The 22,355-nt window shown below is 36.5% G+C and overlaps 1 protein-coding gene across 1 annotated transcript in view; it reads left to right on the forward strand.

Moving 5' to 3' along the window:
• trpc5b (transient receptor potential cation channel, subfamily C, member 5b) overlaps positions 1 to 21,298 on the forward strand; it is a 28,249-nt gene extending 6,951 nt beyond the window's left edge. The window contains exons 3-10 of the mRNA XM_077196338.1: positions 887 to 1,223; positions 6,097 to 6,236; positions 6,423 to 6,745; positions 9,998 to 10,193; positions 11,808 to 12,017; positions 16,967 to 17,008; positions 18,466 to 18,555; positions 19,706 to 21,298. Coding sequence (XP_077052453.1) covers positions 887 to 1,223; positions 6,097 to 6,236; positions 6,423 to 6,745; positions 9,998 to 10,193; positions 11,808 to 12,017; positions 16,967 to 17,008; positions 18,466 to 18,555; positions 19,706 to 20,491 — 2,124 coding nt within the window. The 3' untranslated portion in view covers positions 20,492 to 21,298. The remainder of the gene's footprint in view (positions 1 to 886; positions 1,224 to 6,096; positions 6,237 to 6,422; positions 6,746 to 9,997; positions 10,194 to 11,807; positions 12,018 to 16,966; positions 17,009 to 18,465; positions 18,556 to 19,705) is intronic.
• The last annotated feature ends 1,057 nt before the right edge of the window (positions 21,299 to 22,355 follow it).

Raw genomic sequence — 22,355 nt, forward strand, 5'->3', positions numbered from 1 at the left:
TATGCTGTTGTGTAATGTATATCAATTTACATTTATGCATTTAGCAGATGCTTTTATCCATTAACGACTTGCAATAGAGTGACATGAGCACTTTGTCACAGATGCAACAATATTCAAAACAATACCAAACTTAGTAGCAAATTACAATAGAGCAACATAAACATTGCATCACAGAGCCAACGATATAGAAAACAAAACAATAATACTATGATATAGAATTTTTACAAATGTACTAATATATTTTTTCCCTACATTTATATAATCATTTGGTTACACTTTATTTGAATGTGTCTAATTGTCAGTGTAATTGTAACAGTGTAATTGTACATTTAAGTACTGAGTAATATTAATTATCTACATGTACTTACTATAGGTTTAGGGTAGGATGAGGGTTTGGTTGAGGGTTAGTTGCATGTAATTATGCCTAATTTATAGTTATCATAGTAAATACATGTAAACTGTAACTAGGACACATTAAAATAAAGTGTAACCAATAATATCTAAGAGATTTTTTTATATTTGGTTGGAAATGTACTTATTTTTTATTAAATTAATATTACAATATATATAGGCCTAATTGTAACTTTCATTTTTTCAAAAAATTATTTTTTTGCAAGACATTTCTTGACCGTTTTCACGAGATATACTCTTAAACAAATTATTTGTTTTTCATATACTTTCATAGTATCATATACCAAGTAGCCAAGAATATGTACAAAAAAATCTGCATGAATTTAACATCTATTTGATCTTTTCAACAATTTGTATGCATTAATCTCAAGCGATCAAAAATATTATGCCAGGTCATGAATTGCATTTTTATCTGTATTTGTCATGAATTTTCACAGGCTTATTAGATCCTTCAACCATTATTATATTCTGACAGTTTGTAGCTCAACCCAACTGCCAGCAGCTCCTGGCAACACTTTGGTACGATGGTTTCCCGGGTTGGAGACGTCGTCACTGGGCAGTGAAGCTCGTCACTTGCTTCATCATTGGCCTGCTCTTCCCTATCTTCTCCCTCATATACCTTCTGGCTCCAAAGAGCACTCTGGGAACCTTCATCAAGAAACCTTTCATCAAGTTCATCTGCCACACTGCCTCCTACCTGACCTTCCTCTTGCTCCTCCTCCTCGCCTCGCAGCATATTGTGCAAACGGATCTGCATGTACAGGGACCTCCACCCACCATTGTGGAGTGGTTGATCTTACCCTGGGTTCTAGGTAAGGTTCCTTGGGTACATTTAACAACAGTGGGATGGATGGATGGATGGATTGGTAGGTTGGTGTACTTCAAATCTTAAAAGTATATTTGAAAAAACTGTACTTATTGTACAGTATTGTACCCTTACTGTACAGTTTATACCATATTAATTAAATAAAATGCCACAGTGTACTTACAGAGATTACAGCTATTACAAACTTAAGTACTATTTTAAGGGTAACTAAACCCCTGGTCAGAGCCTGACTCCACCCACTGGCAATATTTGAAAAATGCTGGAAAAGTGGGCAGAGCCCAGCGGAGGGGGGCGTGCACCTGAGACGCATCTGTCTGTATGGAACCTGCCTACGTCACCAACAACCGCTGCGTCACGAACCACCGCAACCACCAATATACCAATATTCACCGTTCAACCTGAAGAGGGCAGCAGTCAGACGTTTTTAAACCACATATTGTAGAATTAAAACACTTTAAACCCAAATGTCAAAAAATTTACTGGAATCAATGAACAGCATTTATGAAGCTCCATTCTTACAGATCATTAACTAAAAAAAGTTGTTTTAGTGTTTAGTTACCCTTTAAATAGTGCACTTCGCAATAATGTCAAATTAAACATTTTAAATCATTATTTTTCAACTTTTGTTGTGCTTTATAGAAATACACTTATTTTGATGTCTTGACTAACATACTAAAGCACATGTAAAGTACCTGATTATAATTTTAACTGTAGTGTTATTCAGTATTTACTTTTAAAATGTATATATTTTAAATGCACTGAATTGCAACTATACCTTTACAGATGTGTAATTACAAATATATTTGAATACATGGTATACAATTTACAATAGTGTATTTTAATTTACCATAAATTCTTGTCAGCACATTCAGCATTTTAACAATTTTTGTAGACATTTTTTTGTAACAAAGACGTACTTCCTACATGTAAATAACATGCAATTAAGTGTCTAAAAACATTACATTCAGTTTGCACGTAAGTAGGCCTATATTCTTTTGAAGTATTTACATGTAACTTCCATAATAAGTACTCTTTTTTTTTTAAAATATGGTAAAGTGTACTTCTTTTGCACAGTTACATTTCACGGGTACATTGCAAGGTTATGTACCTTTTTCAAACTTCATTTCAAAGTCTTTTTATGGCTTAGAACTTTTGTAAATGTCTATGCATAAAATGAATAAGAAAAATAAAGTGGGTGGACACTGTAATGCTGGAAAGTGTAAAATTGTAGCCTCAAATATCCATTTAGCTCAAATAATGATGAAACGATGATCTGTAACATTCATTTAGCTGGCTCATTCCTCAAGCAGTAAAACTGGTCGACTGCACAGGAAATAGATACGGCTATGGTTTTATCGCTCTGATGAAGTAAATGAATACTCATGAATTATTGATATAATAATTTATTGACCTCAAGACATAAGCAAAGGAAATCATATCTGAAGCCCCAGTTCAGAACTGATTACAGCAGGGCTCAATCATAATGGCTTGAGGTTTTCTCTCAAAGTACACACAAGCCCAGAAGTAGACACAAGTGGAGGCTTGAAAGGAATTATCCGCAGTCTGGAGGACAGGTGAAATCTGCTAGAAAGGAGTTTGCTTTTTTTCTGTGAACAAGAAGCCAAGCACTAGGCAGTGAAACATTGAAAAATATATATTTTAGCCTAGCAGTGTAACATACATAGGTGTACTGTATTTTCTGTGTTCCACCCTGTGACCTAGTTTTCCTCAATCTGTTTAATTGTTCATTTTATTCACCTGTGTCTTGTTAATCAACTTATTAGTTTCCTTTGTTTGTTCATGCTTATAAGCTTTCAGTTCTCCCTTTACGGTACGTTTACACGAAAACAATATGCTTAAAACAGAGACGTTTTTCCTTTGAGTTTTCCCGCGTACAGCCTTACGCATTCAAGCATTATATTAAGCGTAGACATTGTTAAAGCGATCCCCATTCACACGGCTCCGCAAAAACGACTAAAAACCGTGTATTCTGCTGCCAGGCCAATAGATGACAATGAAACACTATAGACTGAACACGTAATACGCATGTGCATGACATCATTCGCGTTTTGAAACTTTGAAACCCGTTGTCAAAACTTTGCATTTTCAGGCACCCAAAATGCCATTGTCGTGTAAATGAACGCCCAAAACGCATAAAAAGTGTTACATTCTTAGTTTGAATGTTTGTCAGTTCTCGTTAAAACCCTTTAACTGACTTCTCAACCAAATGGTTGAGCACATTTTGAGTCACTATATGAACACAATATTGTTATGCCAAAAAAATCCACTAGATGCCACAGTGTCAGTCAACAGCACTTGTAACAACACTTCTTCTAACATGGATGTCAGAAACAAATAAATGACCCCAGCCATGTGAAACATATTTTTTTTTACATATTATACTATAAGAGCCCTAAATTTACAAAATTATGTTACTTGGTGCCATGAAAAAACTTAAGTATGTTTTTAATAATTTTTCAAAAACATGCTCAACCAAACGGTTGATTTGGCAGATAACAGTTAACTGTCACCCCCCTTTTTGAGGATGGACATTACAATGCACTATTAAAACTTGGTTGTAATTCAAGAATGCTTAGGAATTTAGTCCTAAATTTGGTCTTGCTTTACAGAAAACACTCCGCAGATTATTGCTGAAGTAAAAGCAATTAAAAAAATATAAGTATGGATAAGTTATGGAAGTTTTAAATTTACATTAAATCAAATATACTGTACTTAATATTTTTTTCTTTTATATAAAATATATATTTTACAAAATATATTTTACTATGAAATCAAAGCTTATATCTAACCAAGTTGTGTTCCAAATTTGAAGTTGATATCACAAAAATTGAAGTTCCCATGAGATTTTGTTTAGGCGTAAAGTTAATACCAAAAATGACATAAATTCCATTGAATTTAATTGTATGCATTATGCTAGTGATGGGCGGATCGATCCTGAAGTATCGATACTTCGATACTGACGTGGTATCGAAAAGGATCGATCCTCACACAAAAATATCGATCCAAATGTGTGTTTTTTTTACCAGTAATTTTTTATTAATTTAGCATGCAATTCAGTGCGTAAAATAAGCTTCTAAGTGGAAAAATAAGTGAATGTTAGCGGGTAATTGTGTAGGATAGAACCTTTTCTCCTAGTCATCTGTATACAAGACGAAACCAATCAATCACAGAGAGCGTTCGATGCTGGTGCTTCTGTCTCAGTGCGTTTGGGAAACGAAGCCTTGCTTAGACGACAGAGAAACAATCGGGAGTTATTTCGCAATAAACAAACCAAAACTGTACATAATGGTTTAAAATGTTGACGTCAGTAAGATCTTTTTAATGAAATTAATATTTTTATTCAACAAGGATCGATACATTAAATTGATCAAAAGTGACAGTCAAGGGTTTTACACTGTAAAAAAAAATCTACTTCATATAAATGCTGTTCTTTCAACTTTGTTCATCAAATAATTCTGCATAAAATGTATCATGGTTTCCAACAAAATATGAAACTGTTTTCAACATTGATAATAATAAGAAATGTTTCCTGAGCAGCAAATCAGCATATTAAAATGAATTATCATCATGACTGGAGTAATGATGCCGAAAATTTAGCTTTGATCACATGAATAAATTACAGTTTACTATGGCATAGAAAACAGATAGCCTATGTTAAATTGTTAAATTGTAATATTACAGTTTTTACTAAGAGAAATAAAAAACTTAAAAACCCCAAACTTTTGAACAGTAGGCTAGTACTATAATTTGGGTAGTTTTGTAAAAGTCACTGACTAATTAAAGGGGAGTTGAGAGCACAGATCACAAAATATTTAGGCCTAGTAGTCATGAAAACGTGTTCAGATTTAGCATATTAATGATGCATTCACCTCATAAATCATGACACACTGCTGTAAGTGCATACAAGTTCAAATGCATGCTTTTAAAATGAAAAAGTATCGGTATCGGTATCGATATCGGCGATACTGGCCCTGTATTTACTTGGTATCGGATCGATACAGAAATTTGCAGTATCGCCCATCACTACATTATGCTGTAACAAATTAATAATTTCTGTCCAAATATCACTTCTGTCACAAAATATGGAACCTTGAGACTCAGACCTTTCTGACAATGTGTTTTGTCAAGATTAGAAAAGGTTTTGATCATAAATTATGTATGGCAAAGTATGTGTATGAATTCCGGTACCATTTTTTACCATTAAGTGACAACTCAACCATTTGGTAGAGGCCGTTATTTAAAAAAATTATGGGATGTGTTGAAAAAAAATACATTGAGTGTGGTTACTAGCGACATAAGGAGATAAGAAATGCAAACAAAAAAAATTTCCATTACTTTTTTCTTGGTGTGGATCTTAAAGGTTAATGATAGCATCATTGTATGCGTGTATTTCTACTGAGTTCAACCTGTTTCATGAGTATTTGTTATTAAAGTCTGTCTCCTTGAAGTATACCCCGTCGTCCAATTTTATATACATCGCGTTACATTACAAGAAGTATTTGTTTGGTCTTTAGTAAAAATTTTAATAAAAAATAAAAATTAATTCGAGGGGCAAGAAATGTTGCAGAATCTGGGGAAGGGTGAGAATTTCGTTTTAAGGTTTCTAAATATTATTTATTTGTTTCATTTGTGTGTGGCTGTGGACACCAAAGACATCAAATATAAAAAGAAAAATCAATCAATCAATCAATCCAAAGGGGCTTTTCCAAGTTCAGTTCATTTTTCTGCATACTTTGCACTTTAGAATTATATTTTTCTTTGTACGCAAACTGCAACTTTTTTTTACTGTACTTTTTTTCGTACGGATTTGCAATTGTTGTAATTTTTTATCCTTGCAGGCTTCATCTGGGCAGAGATTAAAGAGATGTGGGATGGAGGTTTCACAGAGTACATCCATGACTGGTGGAACCTGATGGATTTTGCGATGAACTCCCTCTACTTGGCCACCATATCTCTTAAAATGGTGGCCTACTTCAAGGTTGATACCATAATTTTTATGCAAGCTACAGTCCTGTAGTAGATACCTTTACGGAAGACCACTTGAAAATAGTTTGTTTCAGGCTGTACAGAGTTTGAGCAGGACTTAAAATGAAATGATTGTTGAAGGAATATGGTTTTCACCACAGTGTCTTTATTGATCTCACATATGTTCTCTCTCCATCAGTACAATAGCTCTCGTCCTCGTGTGGAGTGGGAGATGTGGCACCCTACGCTCATTGCCGAGGCTCTCTTCGCCATCGCCAACATCTTCAGCTCGCTGCGTCTCATCTCTCTGTTCACCGCCAACTCTCACTTGGGCCCACTGCAGATTTCTCTTGGCCGCATGCTGCTGGACATCCTCAAGTTCCTTTTCATCTACTGTCTGGTGCTGCTGGCTTTCGCCAACGGCCTCAACCAGCTCTACTTTTACTACGAGACGAAGGCGTCCGAAGAGCCCAACCACTGCAAAGGGATCCGTTGTGAGAAGCAGAACAATGCCTTCTCCACGTGAGTGAAACGCACTGTGCAGTTGTTTAGTAGAATGTCCAGGTTACCCCTTGAGCAAATGAAGTACACTTTAGCATACTTTAAAAATTAGGAAATAGTTATGAACTGATGTATTACTATACTTTCGGACACTAAGTGCCAGATTTACTAAACAGGGCCAATTAGCGCAAGAGTGCAATTGCAAAAAAAAACTCTGATGGAAGTGGAAAGTTCTGCTTGTGACCTACAGATGACGTGCAAACTAAAGAACACAGATAGTTTCCATAATAACCAACACAATCTACCTAGTGCTGCGCAAATTAGCGTCTGTTTAAGGCATTTTGGGGAGGGGGGGGGGGGGGGGGGGGAGTAATGGCGCAAATACCGGTAAATTGACGAGCGCAAACCTTGCATGATTCATTTAAATACTCTGAAAGGGAAACTTTTTAACTTTCAATAATGTCAGCCGCAAAAAAAAAATTGGTTAAAACTTTTTGACTATTTTTCAAATAAAAGATTTCCTGTATCATAAATCGATTAACTTTTGCTTAAAAACAGTGAAAAACGGCATAATTCCTCTAAGTTAAAAAAAATGGAACCTATAACAAACGTTACTGCTTATAAGAAACTAGCACTTCCTAAATCTTGAACTCTAGTACTGTTGGGAACTAAAACTGTTGAGTTTTTTAGAACTGTTGCGAACTTTCTGGAATTTTCTAGAACTGTTTTTTTAGAACAATTCAAATCTTGGTAGCTATATATATATATATATATAGAGAGAGAGAGAGAGAGAGAGAGAGCTTTATTAACAAACAACTCACCTTGATACTTTTTGATATTTTGATATTTTATAGCAATATAAAATGTTGCACAAGATAAATGATACTACGTTACAGAAGAACAAGGCTTTCTGGACCAATAATCTAGTGAGATTTCAGGAATCACATAGAAGAAGAGGAAGCTTGTCTTTAGAAGAATCTTAGTGGAATATTTCCATAAAAGTCTATTTCCATAGAAGTCACAAAATTATGGAAAAATAAATAGAATTTTCCTGTTCCATAATTTTGTGACTTGGAAATTTCAGCTATTCGCTCCTATCTTCCTTTGATTTTAGCTCCAAGAAACTGGTACTCTCCAACAATGTGCATTTGGAGTGGCATTCTGCACTTTTCTTCTAGTAAAGATTAGCAAGTCTAGTTGGTCTCCCAGTGTGAGCCTAAGCAGACTGGTCTGTTGACTGGTTTTAGAGGAGTTTTGGCCACTTTTGTCATCTAGTCAGTCTGGGAGACCACCTTAATCCAACTAAAACCAGCTCAGATTTTTTAGTACCACTTTATTTTAGGGATTAATTCTTGCTATTAACTAGTTGCTTATTACCACGCATATTACTAGGATACTTGCTCTTTATTAGTACTTATAAAACACATATTAATGCCTTATTCTGCATGACTATATTCTACATCCCTTAATCCCACCCAATACCTAAATTTAACAACCACCTTTCTAACTATTAGTAAGCAGTAAACTAGGAGTTTGTCCTCTGTGTTTAAGGCATTAGATATTAGATGATAATGACACAGCTCAACAGTCGAGCTTGCCTTTGCAGTAACAGAGGTCTCATAGCATTGATAATAATCGAAATAAATGAACTGTGATGCACGTATTATAAAACCCACAAGGAAGCATTGGTTGGCTTGATCAATGAAAGTAATGTGGCCAAGATGCCACATGCAGGTTAATGCTGACCTCCCGCAGAGGTCAAAATGAGAAAGAAATGAGAAAGGAAACGAGAGTGGAAATGATTATGATCTTCCTGAGATTTTGCATCATAGCATGAGCCTTGAAGAATCATTTGATCTCAGAGGACGAAGACGAAATTACAGAGCGGCGCTTCATCCATCAACTCTTGTCTAATGATGAGAATCTTTTGCTCAAGGCTGTGCAGTAATAATGTGTTAGGAAATGGGAAGAGATTTCAATGAGAACAATAAATTTCAGAACTACTCTTGAGAGGGCAAATATTTGATTTCTTCAGGAAAAACAGTCAGGAAAACATCCTATCCACTTTTTCTTGGCTGTTTTTTTTCCCACAAGCATCCTTTCAATCTATCAATCAATCCATCAATATATCTATCCATCTATCTATCTATCTATCTATCTATCTATCTATCTATCTATCTATCTATCTATCTATCTATCTATCTATCTATCTATCTATCTATCTATCTATCTATCTATCTGTCTGTGTCTGTCTGTCTGTCTGTCTGTCTGTCTGTCTGTCTGTGTCTGTCTGTCTTTCTGTGTATCTCTGTCTGTCTGTGTCTGTCTGTGTCTGTCTGTCTGTCTGTCTGTGTGTGTCTGTCTGTCTGTCTGTGACTGTCTGTCTGTGCCTGTCTGTCTGTTTCTGTCTGTTTCTGTCTGTGTCTGTCTGTCTGTCTGTCTGTCTGTCTGTTTGTGTCTGTCTGTCTGTCTTTCTGTGGCTGTCTGTCTGTCTGTGTCTGTCCGTCTTTCTGTCTGTCTGTGTCTGTCCGTCTTTCTGTCTGTCTGTGTCTCTCCCTCTCTCTCTGTGTGTGTCTGTCTGCCTTTCTGTGTCTCTCTGTGTCTGTCTTTCTATGTGTCTCTCTGTGTGGGTGTGAGTGTGTGTGTGTGTGTGTGTGTGTGTGTGTGTGTGTGTGTGTGTGTGTGTGTGTGTGTGTGTGTGTGTGTGTGTGTGTGTGTGTGTGTGTGTCTGTCTGTCTGTCTGTCTGTCTTTCAAATGTTTTTTAAACTTTTCTTTAAAACTTTCAAACAAAGCTTTAGTAAGTTTATATTGAGAAACTTTGCCTTTGTAGTTAAAGTTATTTTTAATTATCATGCCATTCAAATTCCTTATGTTCAGTTTTGAATTGCAGTTCTACATCCGGTTTACTCCTCAATACAAATTCAAATGACAAGTATGTGATCACTTCACTTACACTGTTCAAATATTTTTCAGGTAAATCAAATGTCTTTCTTAGATTTGTCTCTGCATATAAATATGGGACAATAAAAAGTTATCATCTATGTTTAAGAAGAAACAGTATGTGCAGTATTTATTATACTGCTGTAAGTTGCAGGCTGTTGATAATAGTGCAGGAAAATGACTTGAAAGAGCATCAATGCCACCCTTTCAGTTGAGTTGCCCAATTTAGTTCTGCTTCACTCAGTGTGTGTGTGTGTTTGAGAGAATCTGGAGAAATGACCATTTCTGCTTTGCTTCTTTCTCTATTTCCCTCTCTCTCTTTGACTTTTCAGGCTGTTTGAAACTCTTCAGTCTCTTTTCTGGTCTGTGTTCGGGCTGTTGAATCTGTACGTTACCAATGTGAAGGCTCGTCATGAGTTCACCGAGTTTGTAGGGGCAACCATGTTCGGCACTTACAACGTCATCTCACTGGTAGTGCTACTGAACATGCTCATCGCTATGATGAACAACTCCTACCAGCTCATCGCTGTGAGTGCCAGCACATACTGATAATTATTGTCCATAATGTAAGGGTCTATATTGCTCTCACATCAATGGTTTGGGATTGAAAGTAAGTATGGAAAGTAATTGAAAGTAAAGAGATCTAGAGCACTGGTAGAGATCTTGTATGTGAAGTCAGATTTAATAAATGCCCATTTTAATAATTAATTATTATTCACACTTTTCAGGACAACAACTTGTATTGTATTTATTAACTGCAATGCAGTTTAACCTATAAATGTCCTAAAATAGCACTGTGCCATATTTGATAGGTTGCATCTTTTTCATAAAACTAACATATATATGTATGGTGCAATTAAAGGAATAGGTCACTTAAAAATGAAAATTCTGTCATCATTTACTCACCCTCAAGTTGTTTCAACCCTGTATGAATTTCTGTCTTCTGCTGAACACAAAATGAGATATTATGAAAAATGAAGGTTACCAGACAGTTGAACGACCCCATTGACTTCTATAGTAGGAAAATAGATACTATGGAAGTCAATGGTACCCATCAACTGTTTGGTTACCAACATTCTTCAAAATATCTTCTTTTGTGTTAAGCAGAGGAAATGTGCCAAGCTCTTAGTATTCTTAGTATGTAGTATTCTTTGCATCCATGTAGTTTCATACAGTTTTTAAAAACATTTTATTGTTATTATACTCATGTACAACGCAAGTGATTCCCTTGGTGCCGGAAAAATTATACAACAAACCAAAACAATATTACATACGACACAAATATTAAACATATAGTACAAAAGTAAACAGTTATCTTATCAAATATTTATAAATATTGCATTAATAATACATATATTGCACTAAACATGTTCATTGCAAAGTTTATTGCACAACACTTTATTTTTAGGTTACACAATTACACATTACATAATAATAACAGTACATTATGCATAATTACAAGCAACAAGCCCTAACCTTAACTGTAAGTACATGTAGTTAATTAATATTACTTAGTACTTATTTGTGTAATTACACTGCAACAAAGACACCTTATAATAAAGTGTAAGCATTTATAAAACATTTAAAAAAAATAATGACTAAAACATTATAATATATTTTTCAAGGTAAAAAGTATTTTTTATAAATATCATGAATTGTTAATAAAAAAGCTCGTTTGGGGAAAGTTGCACCACTTGACATTTTTAATCCAGTACAACTATCTATCTCATAAAAAGGTCAAAGTATCTGATATTAAGATACTTTTTGACCTTGACACAATAATTTCCTGTTTTGTTTCTGCTTGTGAATTCCCTATATGTGTTTTCACACATTTAATGAATATTAAATCCATTAGTATCTTTAGGATACTAAGAGACCATCATATTTTAGCAGTTTTGTGACAGTCAGATGGGCTCATGTTTATACATTTTTCAGCATGTTAGTTATGTGCTTACCAGCTACATTTAGAGCCATTTTCACCGCCTGTGTGTGTCTCATAATGGGAACTGTTATTCAAGTAAACACAATTCAGAGTTAAACGCACATCATCCAATCACAACAAAAGCCAGTCTGGGACGCAATCCCAACTGGCACTTTCAGCACTGTCCTCCATCCAACTGGCTGTCTGTTGTTCTGCTGTAGGATCACGCAGACATTGAGTGGAAGTTTGCTCGTACCAAGCTGTGGATGAGCTACTTTGATGAGGGAGGGACGTTACCGCCACCCTTCAACATCATACCTAGTCCAAAGTCTGTGTGGTACCTGTGTGTGTGGCTGCACTGCCGTCTGTGTGGACACGGAGAATCAAGGCACGAGGATGAGTGTAAACATGGAAAACTCAGAGAGTTCACGGTAATGCATTATGCGCTTTCTTTCTGAATGCAGCGTGCGTGGTACATTATAGCTTTCACTCAGTAAATGTGACACAGCCCTTGAATAAAGTAAACAAAAACAGCAATTGCCGTTATAAACAGACATTTTTGAAGAACCACTAAGTAGTGCTGAATACAAGCATTGCTATCATTCATTATCGCTCATGCTTTGTTAACTCTTAACCCTGAGGATTACATTTTGTTTGTGCTGTGGAAACTCATTTGACCTCAGATCATGTGGTTTATTGAGGAAAGTTCTGCTATTCATTTTCTAATCAATCAGACTCATTGTTTTAGCCTGGAGGATGGTGGAAAAAGGGACTGTCCAGCTAGAAATTGTTTTGTTATAGTAATGTTTTTAGTGACATGGGGAATTCTTCATGCTGCAGTGGATTCTGGGAGCCATGGATGAGTTTTGTATGATGCATCCAGAATGCACTGCAGCATGAAGCATGTCACCGTTGTTTAGATTCATTCATTCATGATGTCTAAGTGAGTCTAATAGACACATGAGTTCAAGATGTTTAGAGAACAATGTGTTTTCAAAAGACTTTAGATTATCTGTTTAAAACACTGCTGAATCTTATTCTGTAGAAAGACGGCTACAATAATCAAAAATATAAAATTAATTATACATCACCCATATGATCAAAGTTTAGACACCGAATTAGATCAGTGAACAAGGCCACTAGTCAAACTACCTGATCACGTTTTCTCTTGGCTTTTTCATCAAAACGAATGTGTCTTATAAACACACAGTTACAGCAGCCAGAGAAAAACTAACGTTAAAAAGTCAAGGGTCAAGAGCCCGACTAAAGCAAACACTAATCATCATAATAGTGACCTAACCCTCAACATCTAATTCTATGTTCATTCTCAATAAGGACATAGATGTATGTGTCACGTCTTTTTTGTGGTTTTGTATGCGTCACGTCTTTTTTGTGGTTTTGTTTCAAGTTTATGTTTTTATGTCTTGTACTTTGTAGTTTTCATAGTCACGGTTCTTATTTGTAATGTGATTTTCCCTTTACCTCATGTGATCTTGCCATGTGCTTCCCCTGTTTATCATATTCTGATTGGTTGTTTTGGTCATGTGGTTCTCTGTTCTGTTTGGTCATTGGTTCATTGTTCATTGCTTTCAAGTGTGTAGCCCTCATGTTATCATTGTCTTTTGTCAAGATTTGTTTGTGTTAACTCGCCCAGAGTGGACTCTGTTACAGTATAACAGAAATAAAGTCAAACTGATTAGTAATTAGTAAAGCTGGTCATGCTGTTTGTGGAGTTTTAGGAAAATGGTCTTGGAATGAAAATGTTCTGCCACTGAAAACATTAAATTACCTAGCTTTTACATATTTCAAAAAATTAATTTAATCTGACAATAACAGATTTATCATAAATAGTGCTTCTTTTGTGAATATCACTTAAAAAACTACTTTTCATGTACCTGCTCATTCTAGAGTAGCCTATACAACAGGCCACATTAGCAAAAAGGTTCATTGTCCATTCTCAATTCATAGTTATTACATGACGTCACAATTCCTTTTAAAATGCCTAGATTTCGCCTTTGAATTTTCACTAAATGTGAGCACTCTTTAAGGTGGGACTTCCTTTTCTACGGCTGTCATATTGAGTGTTGCGAGGCTTGTGCCAAAAATACAATCGGAGAACTACAGTTGCCTTAGGGGCAATTCACACAGAACGCGTTTTTCTATTCCAACACGCTACTTTTCCATTGTTTTTCTATTTTGTAAACACACTAGACGGACGTGTATAACCATTGTGCTCGCGTCTTGTGTCTTTTGTAGTGTCTGGAGCATGTCACGGCTTTCTAAAAACACGGTGCTCAAGTTAAAATCAGTTCAACTTTTAAAAATCACATATCGGGACATTCCCCATTCCACTGCCTGCGTCTCGTGTTTTTCAAAGCAAAAACGCGTTCTGTGTGAACGAGTTCTTACTGAGAGTTATGATTTCTTCAATTCAAGTCAAGTCAAGGAACCTTCATTTATGTAGCCTTATATACAATACAGATTGCTTCAAAGCAGTTTTACAGTAATTAATAGGATTCAATGATGCCCTGTAAAGTACATCAATTATGAAATGAGTTCAATTCATCTATATGGCGGTTCTGTAGAAAACAGTGATGTCAAAGTCCAGCTCAGTTCAGTTCTAAACCAATAGTGTCAATGCAGTCAAATCAATAATATTGTTGAATATTAAGTGTCCCAAACTAAGTTTGAGGTGACAAGGAATCCAAACTCTATATTTTGACTCAGATCAATATTTCGTGTCTAATTATTTATTTATGTGGCAAGTAATAAGTAATAATGTAATAAGCGGGATAATGTTCATCCAATCTACATCCGCGTCGCGTCGGGATCCTGATCACCCTGTCCGGGTTTATTCTTTCATAACAACCGGCTGGATGTACATTATCCCTTACATAAATCCTTAAAATGGTTTCAAGGATGTCCTGCCATTAAATAAGGTTTGGATTTAACCTACTAGGGCTTGTCTATTTGACATCCAGCCTCAAGTTGCCCTATGCCGATTTTGGTTGCTAGGCAACCTCGCTTCAACCATATCAATTCCACTGACATCTTTTGATCAATTGAACTTCTCTCCTCTGTGAGGTGGACTCTACTGTTTCTGCAAACTCACTCGCCCACGTTCTCCCACACACAGCACATGGAGCGCACAGTTTTGGGTTTAGGAATCATCATGTAAGGCTGCTATCATTTATTTGTTCATTTTTAGCTGGCATTTAAGTGGAGAATATGCGTGTAAAATGCTTTTCTAAAATTTCAAGGAATAGTTAAAAATTCCGTCATTTACTCACTCTAATGTTTCTTTCTTCTGTGGAATAAGAGAAAATGTGCTGGTATAGACCTTATGTAGCCCCGCCCCTTTTCAGCGCTGCACTTGTTGCGTTCTGTCTTCCGGTTTGTATTTCCACAGCATGACGGTAAGATCTTACGGATTTATGAATGAACCTCTCGCTTTAAAATCTTCCTGGTCTTCTGACATTTATGACATCCACTTCAAACATTACAAAGCTCATGATAACTTTCATTAACTACAGTACAATAAGTAAATCCACTTCACCAGCTCATTACTCTTCGACAGCGATGCCATCGAAATATACGGAGCTGCCGCAGAAAAGGAAGTTCAAAGGCAAAATCCTAAAGACGGCTGCAGGCTTGTTTCTCTGACACATAAAGTCTATACAGTTATAATGAACGGGAGCTGTCAAACTAAAGCTAACAACACATTTTTGTATTGTTTTAGACTTTGGATAAAGATGCATGGACCACTTTTTATGATAGCTATTTGATATTTTTGCATCCTTTTTGAAGTCAAAGCTCTAGTCCACTTTAATTGCCATTGCATTGAAATGACTTCAAAACTTCATTTTTTTGTTCTATGGATGGAAGTCATGCAGGTTTGGAACAGGTGAACAAATGACAACTATTTTCGGTCACACTTTAGATTATGGTCCAATTCTCACTATTAACTAGTTATTAACTATGAATTTTGCCTCAATAAACTCCTAATTGCTGTTTATTAATAGTTAGTAAGGTAGCTGTTAAGTTTAGGTTTTGGGAAGGATTAAGGGATGTACAATATGGTCATGCAGAATAAGGCATTCAAATGTTTATTATAAGTTCTAATAAACTGCCAAAATCCAACAAGAACTATTTAAAGGTGGGGTATGTGATTTGCAAAACGGCCGGCAGATTTTGAAAATACACAACTCATAAGGTCCTACCTACTTCTCCTGCAACGCTGGCTCTGACTCCACCCATTCGAAAAACATGGACGTGCAATCAAGCACGAGCGAAAACTCAGATGCCCGTACATAGATACAATCGCTCACATTAGCTTCCTCCCCAAACAGGTTGTTTAGCTAGCTAGTTCTACATATGGCTGGGCTATAACGTTAGAACAGCTACAATTCTCGTGCGCATATCGTCAGTAAAGACAGTTCCCTGATTAGTAGTAAATACAACAAGTTAATCGGCTTCTCACCTGTCAAGCAGAAAAAATGCCACAGCCGCATCTGTTGGTAGTCCTTCCTGGTCCTTCATTTGCCGCCAACGTTGAAAAGCATCGCCTAGAATGACCCTTGTTTTAGATCTTTCTCTTTCGGCCGTTTTGTTCGCAATTGCTCTCTCGAAAATAGATTTCCTTTTCTGTGATGGTGTCTTGTATGACATTCTCCAAACGGAAGCAACTATACCTTCTCCTTCTCTCTCTGTACCGGGGCAACTTGCACTTCCTGTGACTGGGTCAGAAGTTTTGAGTATGCACACGAACGGGACACGCGCGCGAGGGGGGTGGGGGGAGGGTTATGGGACATGGTAAGACCGTTTGAGTGACGCATTCTCTGTCCAATGATTCTAGACGGTCTTGAAAATGATTGATTGGAGTTTTTCGAGTCCTGCCCGTTCCACAGATGATTAAATTGCTTAATTTTCATTTCAGTGCTTCTAATTTACAGCCAGCAAGTGGGTCAGGAATAGGATTTCAAGTAATTTTGAAAAAATGGTCAAAAAAGAAAATCACATACCCCACCTTTAATAGTCAGAATTGTAACTATTTTCATTTTAGGGACTATTATAAACTATTCAAGATGAATTGTCATTAAGTAAAACCAGGAAAAACATGTATTTATACTTGTAACAAAATTAATGTTAACTGAAATAAAATAAAATGAGAAAAATATATTATCAAAAAATTACTAAAACTTTAAAGTCAAAGTGAAACAGAAAATATAAAAGTAAAATCTAATTGAACATATTAACTAAAACTATAATAGTTAATCAATGTATATCAACACTGGAATTATTTCATGATTGTTCAGACCTTTGCATCTGTATAATGTCACACATTTATTGTTGAAATCTGTTTTTGCTCTATCTGGTTTAGGAAAGGCATGCCGATAACCTCATCCAGAACCAGCACTACCAGGTAATGACTGTACCCATAACATTTTGGCATCCATGTCACAAATCCATTTTTCAGCATGCTGTTAGATTCGACCCATGCTGTTAATACTGTATGTTAACAAATGCAAACAATTTATTCAAATGAGAAAACAAACGTTAGCCGATGAGCATCATGCATATTAATGACTTATTAGAGCTTTTCAAGTCATATAATTTGCATGCTTTTCATAAATAATAGTTCTAGGTGCTTGCAAAGAAACAAATCTGAGATTTTAAAAGGTGTTGATCATGATCATGCTTAAAATATATGCTTGCTAGTATGCAGAAATACTGATAATTGTAATTTGACAATATTCGTTTCTTGCTCTAATTACATTACATCCTGTCCTCCTTCTTATTTAATAACCACTGGATGGATATTGCTAATGTATTAATACACAGCCAGACAGACTCCAGCAACCCCTGGTGCAGGTCGCGACACTGTAATGAACATCCATTATTGAAAGAGTGAGTGTGTGAAAACTGTGTGTCAAGTTCCAAAATTGACAAAAACACCAAAAAAAAACCTAAAAAATGTTGATGTGCCATTATGAATTTACAAGACAAAATGTTGTTTTTATTTTTGAACTTGACAGCTGTGTCGTGAAATAGCAAGAGCTGTGTGATGATTGCTCAAAATCTTTTCTTTTATATTCTGTGGAAAAATTAAAGCGTACTTGGAACAACATGAGGATGAATAAATAATGACAGAGTTGTCATTTTTGGGTGACCTATTCCTTTAAGCAGTGTATTTTGTGAGTGTAAGGTTGCATATAATTGCTACAGACAAATGTTACTCCCAAAAATCAAGAGCTGCAGTATTTTGTAAATTTTTGTTATTGTGTGTAAGCTTGTTTTGGCTCACTCTTTATTGGATATGCAAATCAATGCTAATGAATGCACGTCCAGATTTTCACCTCCAGCTAATGCACACATGAATATGCCCAAAACTGATTTTCACCCATTATTAAACTGCGATCTCAAAATATGCGCATGCCAATCACATCAAAAGCCCATCACCTTATCTTCCTGTGATGGTTCATGATGCAGTGGTAATGTTGAGCACATACCACATCCATTACTACAATGCTTTTCCTTCCTTCATCCTGCATTGTTTTAGTATATTTTTTAATGGTTTCTGTATTCATATAATTTTAGTTTAATTTCATATTAACTTTTTGTTTGTTGACTTCTTTTACAGGCCTAAACATTTGATTTGATTATTTGGATTTCTGTTTTTTTTATTTTATTTTTTTATGGCCCTCATTCATTGCTTGGTCCCTCACACTCACCCTATCCGAGATTATCATCACCTCATTTGGGGATGCGGAAAGTCCTTGTCAATCATTTTGAAGAAGAAAACATGGTTGTTTGTAGATCAGAAGGTAACATGTCAAGAGAAATGTGTGTGTCATTCGTCCTGTTTCTGGCTGTTTTCAGGGGGTGATCAGAAACTTGGTAAAGCGATACGTTGCAGCCATGATCCGCAGCGCCAAAACAGACGAAGGGCTGACCGAGGAGAACTTCAAGGTGTGGGGATTTTTTTGTCATCTTATTCCCTTTTTAGACACTTATATAATTTTATAGAAGCCATTGTGATCTCATTTGTTTTTGTGTTCATTTGGATAGACACTGAAACATACAATATCAACATAGGCTACTGGCAGCATCACAAAAGTAAACCCTTTTATGCATGGGCAATAATAATGAGATAACTTTGCCAGGCTGTTAGTAAAGTAGACATTATTATAAAAGGGCCTGGTTTCACAAACAGGGCTTAGATTAAGCCAGGATTTGGCCTTAGTTTTAATTAGGGTATTTAAGTAGCTTTTTTAAACCTGCCTTAGAAAAAAAAAACATTACTGATGTGCATCTTGAGACAAAACAATGGCACTGATATATTTTATGATTTACTTTCAGTTAAAACAGTTCAAACATGAATTTTAATCTGGGACTAATTTAAGCCTCGTCTTTGAAAACTGGAGGAACATGAACGGTTTATATACTTAAAAAGTAATTAACCTTGAATTAAGTCATAATTAAGCCGTACTTGCTTTTAAAATACAGCAGCAAATTTAGCTGTATTACGATAAGACATCAATGTTCTATATACAATTATTGTGATTGTTAATTATATTAACATTAATATTGTTAATATATTAATATTAATAAAATGGTTTATTAGCCTGACTGTACACAGTTTACAGTACAATACAGTAACTTATAAATATAGAATTAAGTTGATGCGCAATCACAATATATGTTCAAACATGGCTCATCCAAACCTTTTAGAACATCTATTTAGCTTGATATGAATTTCATAGTCTAAATAATGATTTCCTTTCATTTCCTTATGTAGCTTTCACTTTAAATGCGAAGTGTAATCACAACCAGGCATGATATGTCAATAAGAACGACAAGTCCAAATTTCCATCCATTTTGTTGGCTGTGATGCCATCTTCCATCTCCTCTTGTATATTAAACCTCAAACACTTGGGAAGAGACTGATAATGGAAGGTAACAAACTCCAGACATGGCATATCCCTAAACTCCACAAGAAAAACCATAAGGACTTAAGCATGAGAAGTTATGAATATAAATCTCGTAACGTTGGAATATTTCCTGTAATTAGGTGATGTGGTTAAGCTCTGGTAATTGAATTCTGTTTCTCTGCATTCAGGAACTGAAGCAGGACATCTCCAGTTTCCGCTACGAGGTTCTAGACCTGCTGGGCAACCGTAAACCCCCGCGCCGCACATACTCTTCCAGTAGTGATGCCACTCAGCAGGACGAAACAGCTGAGCCTGAGGAAGAAGAGGATGAGGAGGGAGACGGGCTCGGAGGACACCGATGTGGGGACGAGGGAGAGTCAACCAGATCCAAAGCATCTACGTCCTTTTCCCAATGTTACAGGAGTAACCGAGAGTCCCAATTCAGCGTATCGGCCCTGTTTAGGTCCATGTCGGGACCGGCCAGAGAAAGACTGGAAAGCAACGGCTTGAGGAAGAACATATCCAACCCCTCTGCATTTGTGCGGACCTTTTCACGCTCCAAGAAAAACTCTTTGCAGCGTTTGGGAATGCTGATGTCGCGCATGAATGGACACGTCCCGGATCCGCATGTTGAGACCCCGGGAGTTCAGCAGTCTGCATACAGCGTCTCAGACAGCGTACCGCAAACATCTTGGCACGACCCTCAGGCGCTGTCTAAGGTAACGCAGAGCGAGATGCACCTGCACACGCTGGGATTGGGACCCTCTGAGACTGAACATAACCCAATGCAAACCACATCTCGACGGGCAAACGGCAGAGATAGTCTCCTCCTCCGGCCGCCCCCGCTGCACTGTGCTTCCTCCAGCGCACAGCTCTTGGCCTCCAGTGATAACCTGTGCCATGGCTGGATGCGACCCTGTGACAGTTTAGGCTCCTCCAGCTGGGAACAAGAGTCTGTTACGACACAGCTGTAGTGGCAGTAGCAAAGTCAGCTTACTATTACCTTTTCACAGCTTAAGGCCATTGGGTTCAAAAGGTTTGACAATAGTGGAAGGCCTGTAACACTCATACTTTAGCATCTTTATGCTTTGCACACATTGGATCTTATTGACTCAACACAAACAAAACAAATTGTGTAAAAACGTTCATAAAACCTCAGTGCGAGAGTCAATGCGACCATTTACGTAATGTGTATTTATGCATTCCAAATTATTTGAAAAATGTGTTCCATTTGTGTTTATTGATTGAGGCCTATCGTATTTAACCACTGGGAATTTATATTCAAAGGTGAGGCATGTAGGCTACAGTAATTTTTGAACTAAAATTTAATCACTCCTATAATAATGACACTCCCCGACTGCCATTGGTCAGATAATAGATAACCCTGCCCCCAAACTACCATAGGTTTCAAAGCAAAATCTGCATCTGAAATCACATACTTCACATAAGAGTAGTCAAAATGTCCAAAATGTCCAAATTCACAGTATTTATACAATAGTATTTGAAAAGTACAGTAGTCAACATTTAAAGTGGATCAAAACCTTTCATCAAAGTTATACATGAATTTTGAACAATACCCCTTCTTGTCTTTGGACAACTTTGATGAACTTTATCCACTTCTCGGAGTCACTTTTTAACGCACAGGGATCAAGACGCATGATTCTTTGCATTTGTAAAAGTAGACATTATTTTATAAATATTTATAGACTACTTTTATCTTTTCTCTGGAGCAACTAACCCAGCTTCTACCCTAAACCTACCCATCTCTAAACAATATAAAACATGTAACAATGAAATAAAAGTACATTCACAGACCATTAATTGCAAAAGCTGACCGAAAACAGTATACAAGTATTGACTCGTTGCATTCCAAGTGTTCTGAAGCCATGCGATATCTTTATGTGAAATGAACAGAGTGGATCTTAATGCTATAATCGCTGAAATGATCCCGCCGCTCCGTGAATGAATGCAGTCATATCTCATTCAAAAGATACACCGACTCTTTAGCATGACGCAATTGGTCACAAGACATACAAGAGCCAATGCCATTTTACAATCAAAGCTGACGTAACGTTTCATCCGAATTTTTGAATCTGTGCATGATCTACGGCTGATGGAGACGGTGATCGCTTATGGGTCTTTTCTTCACACAAATCAATCCTTTGGCCTCAGAACACTTGGAATATTTGTACTTTTTGAATAAAAAGTGCCTGTAGTCATCTGCCTGTTATATCCTGTGTTTTATATTACATAATACACAAAGGGTTAGGTTTAGGGGTGGGGTTGGGTTACGTATTCAAACTTATCTAAAAAAGAATATAATAATAATAATGGAATTAATAAAATTATGTTGGCTGATTAAATTGAGAATCACACTCCAACATGTCATAATGGCAAAATTATAACCCGATATATAAGTTCATCATGAAGAAAACATTCCCATGCCCAACGCGCCCGTGTAAGATGCTAAAGGTTTCTCATTGAAAGTAAAGGGGGACCCTGTGCTTTGAAAAAAATTACTCTAAAGGGGTAGCTATCCTGTGTGTTAAGTGACCAAGTGTCAATGTGTGACGAGGTGGGAGTGAGAATGTGTTGGATGAACACTTTACTAACCCATGGCGCCACAGGAGAGGATTTGTGAAGCGACAACTAACACTGGTAGATCCCATGACAATGACAACATGATGGATCTAACCGCAGAACCTGATTCCATCAAGTGCAACATGTTTCTGGATCAACATCTTTGCTAATTCTGGAACAGTATTTTAATCAACAAATCAGATTTGAGGTACAAGTTAACAGTTTATGTCAAGTTTAGGCTTACAACCAGGGTTAGGT

The sequence above is a fragment of the Siphateles boraxobius genome, unplaced genomic scaffold (genome assembly GCF_051911475.1).
Source record: "Siphateles boraxobius isolate OS27281-9 unplaced genomic scaffold, OSU_SipBor_1 11, whole genome shotgun sequence".
Classification (NCBI taxonomy): Eukaryota; Metazoa; Chordata; class Actinopteri; order Cypriniformes; family Leuciscidae; genus Siphateles; species Siphateles boraxobius.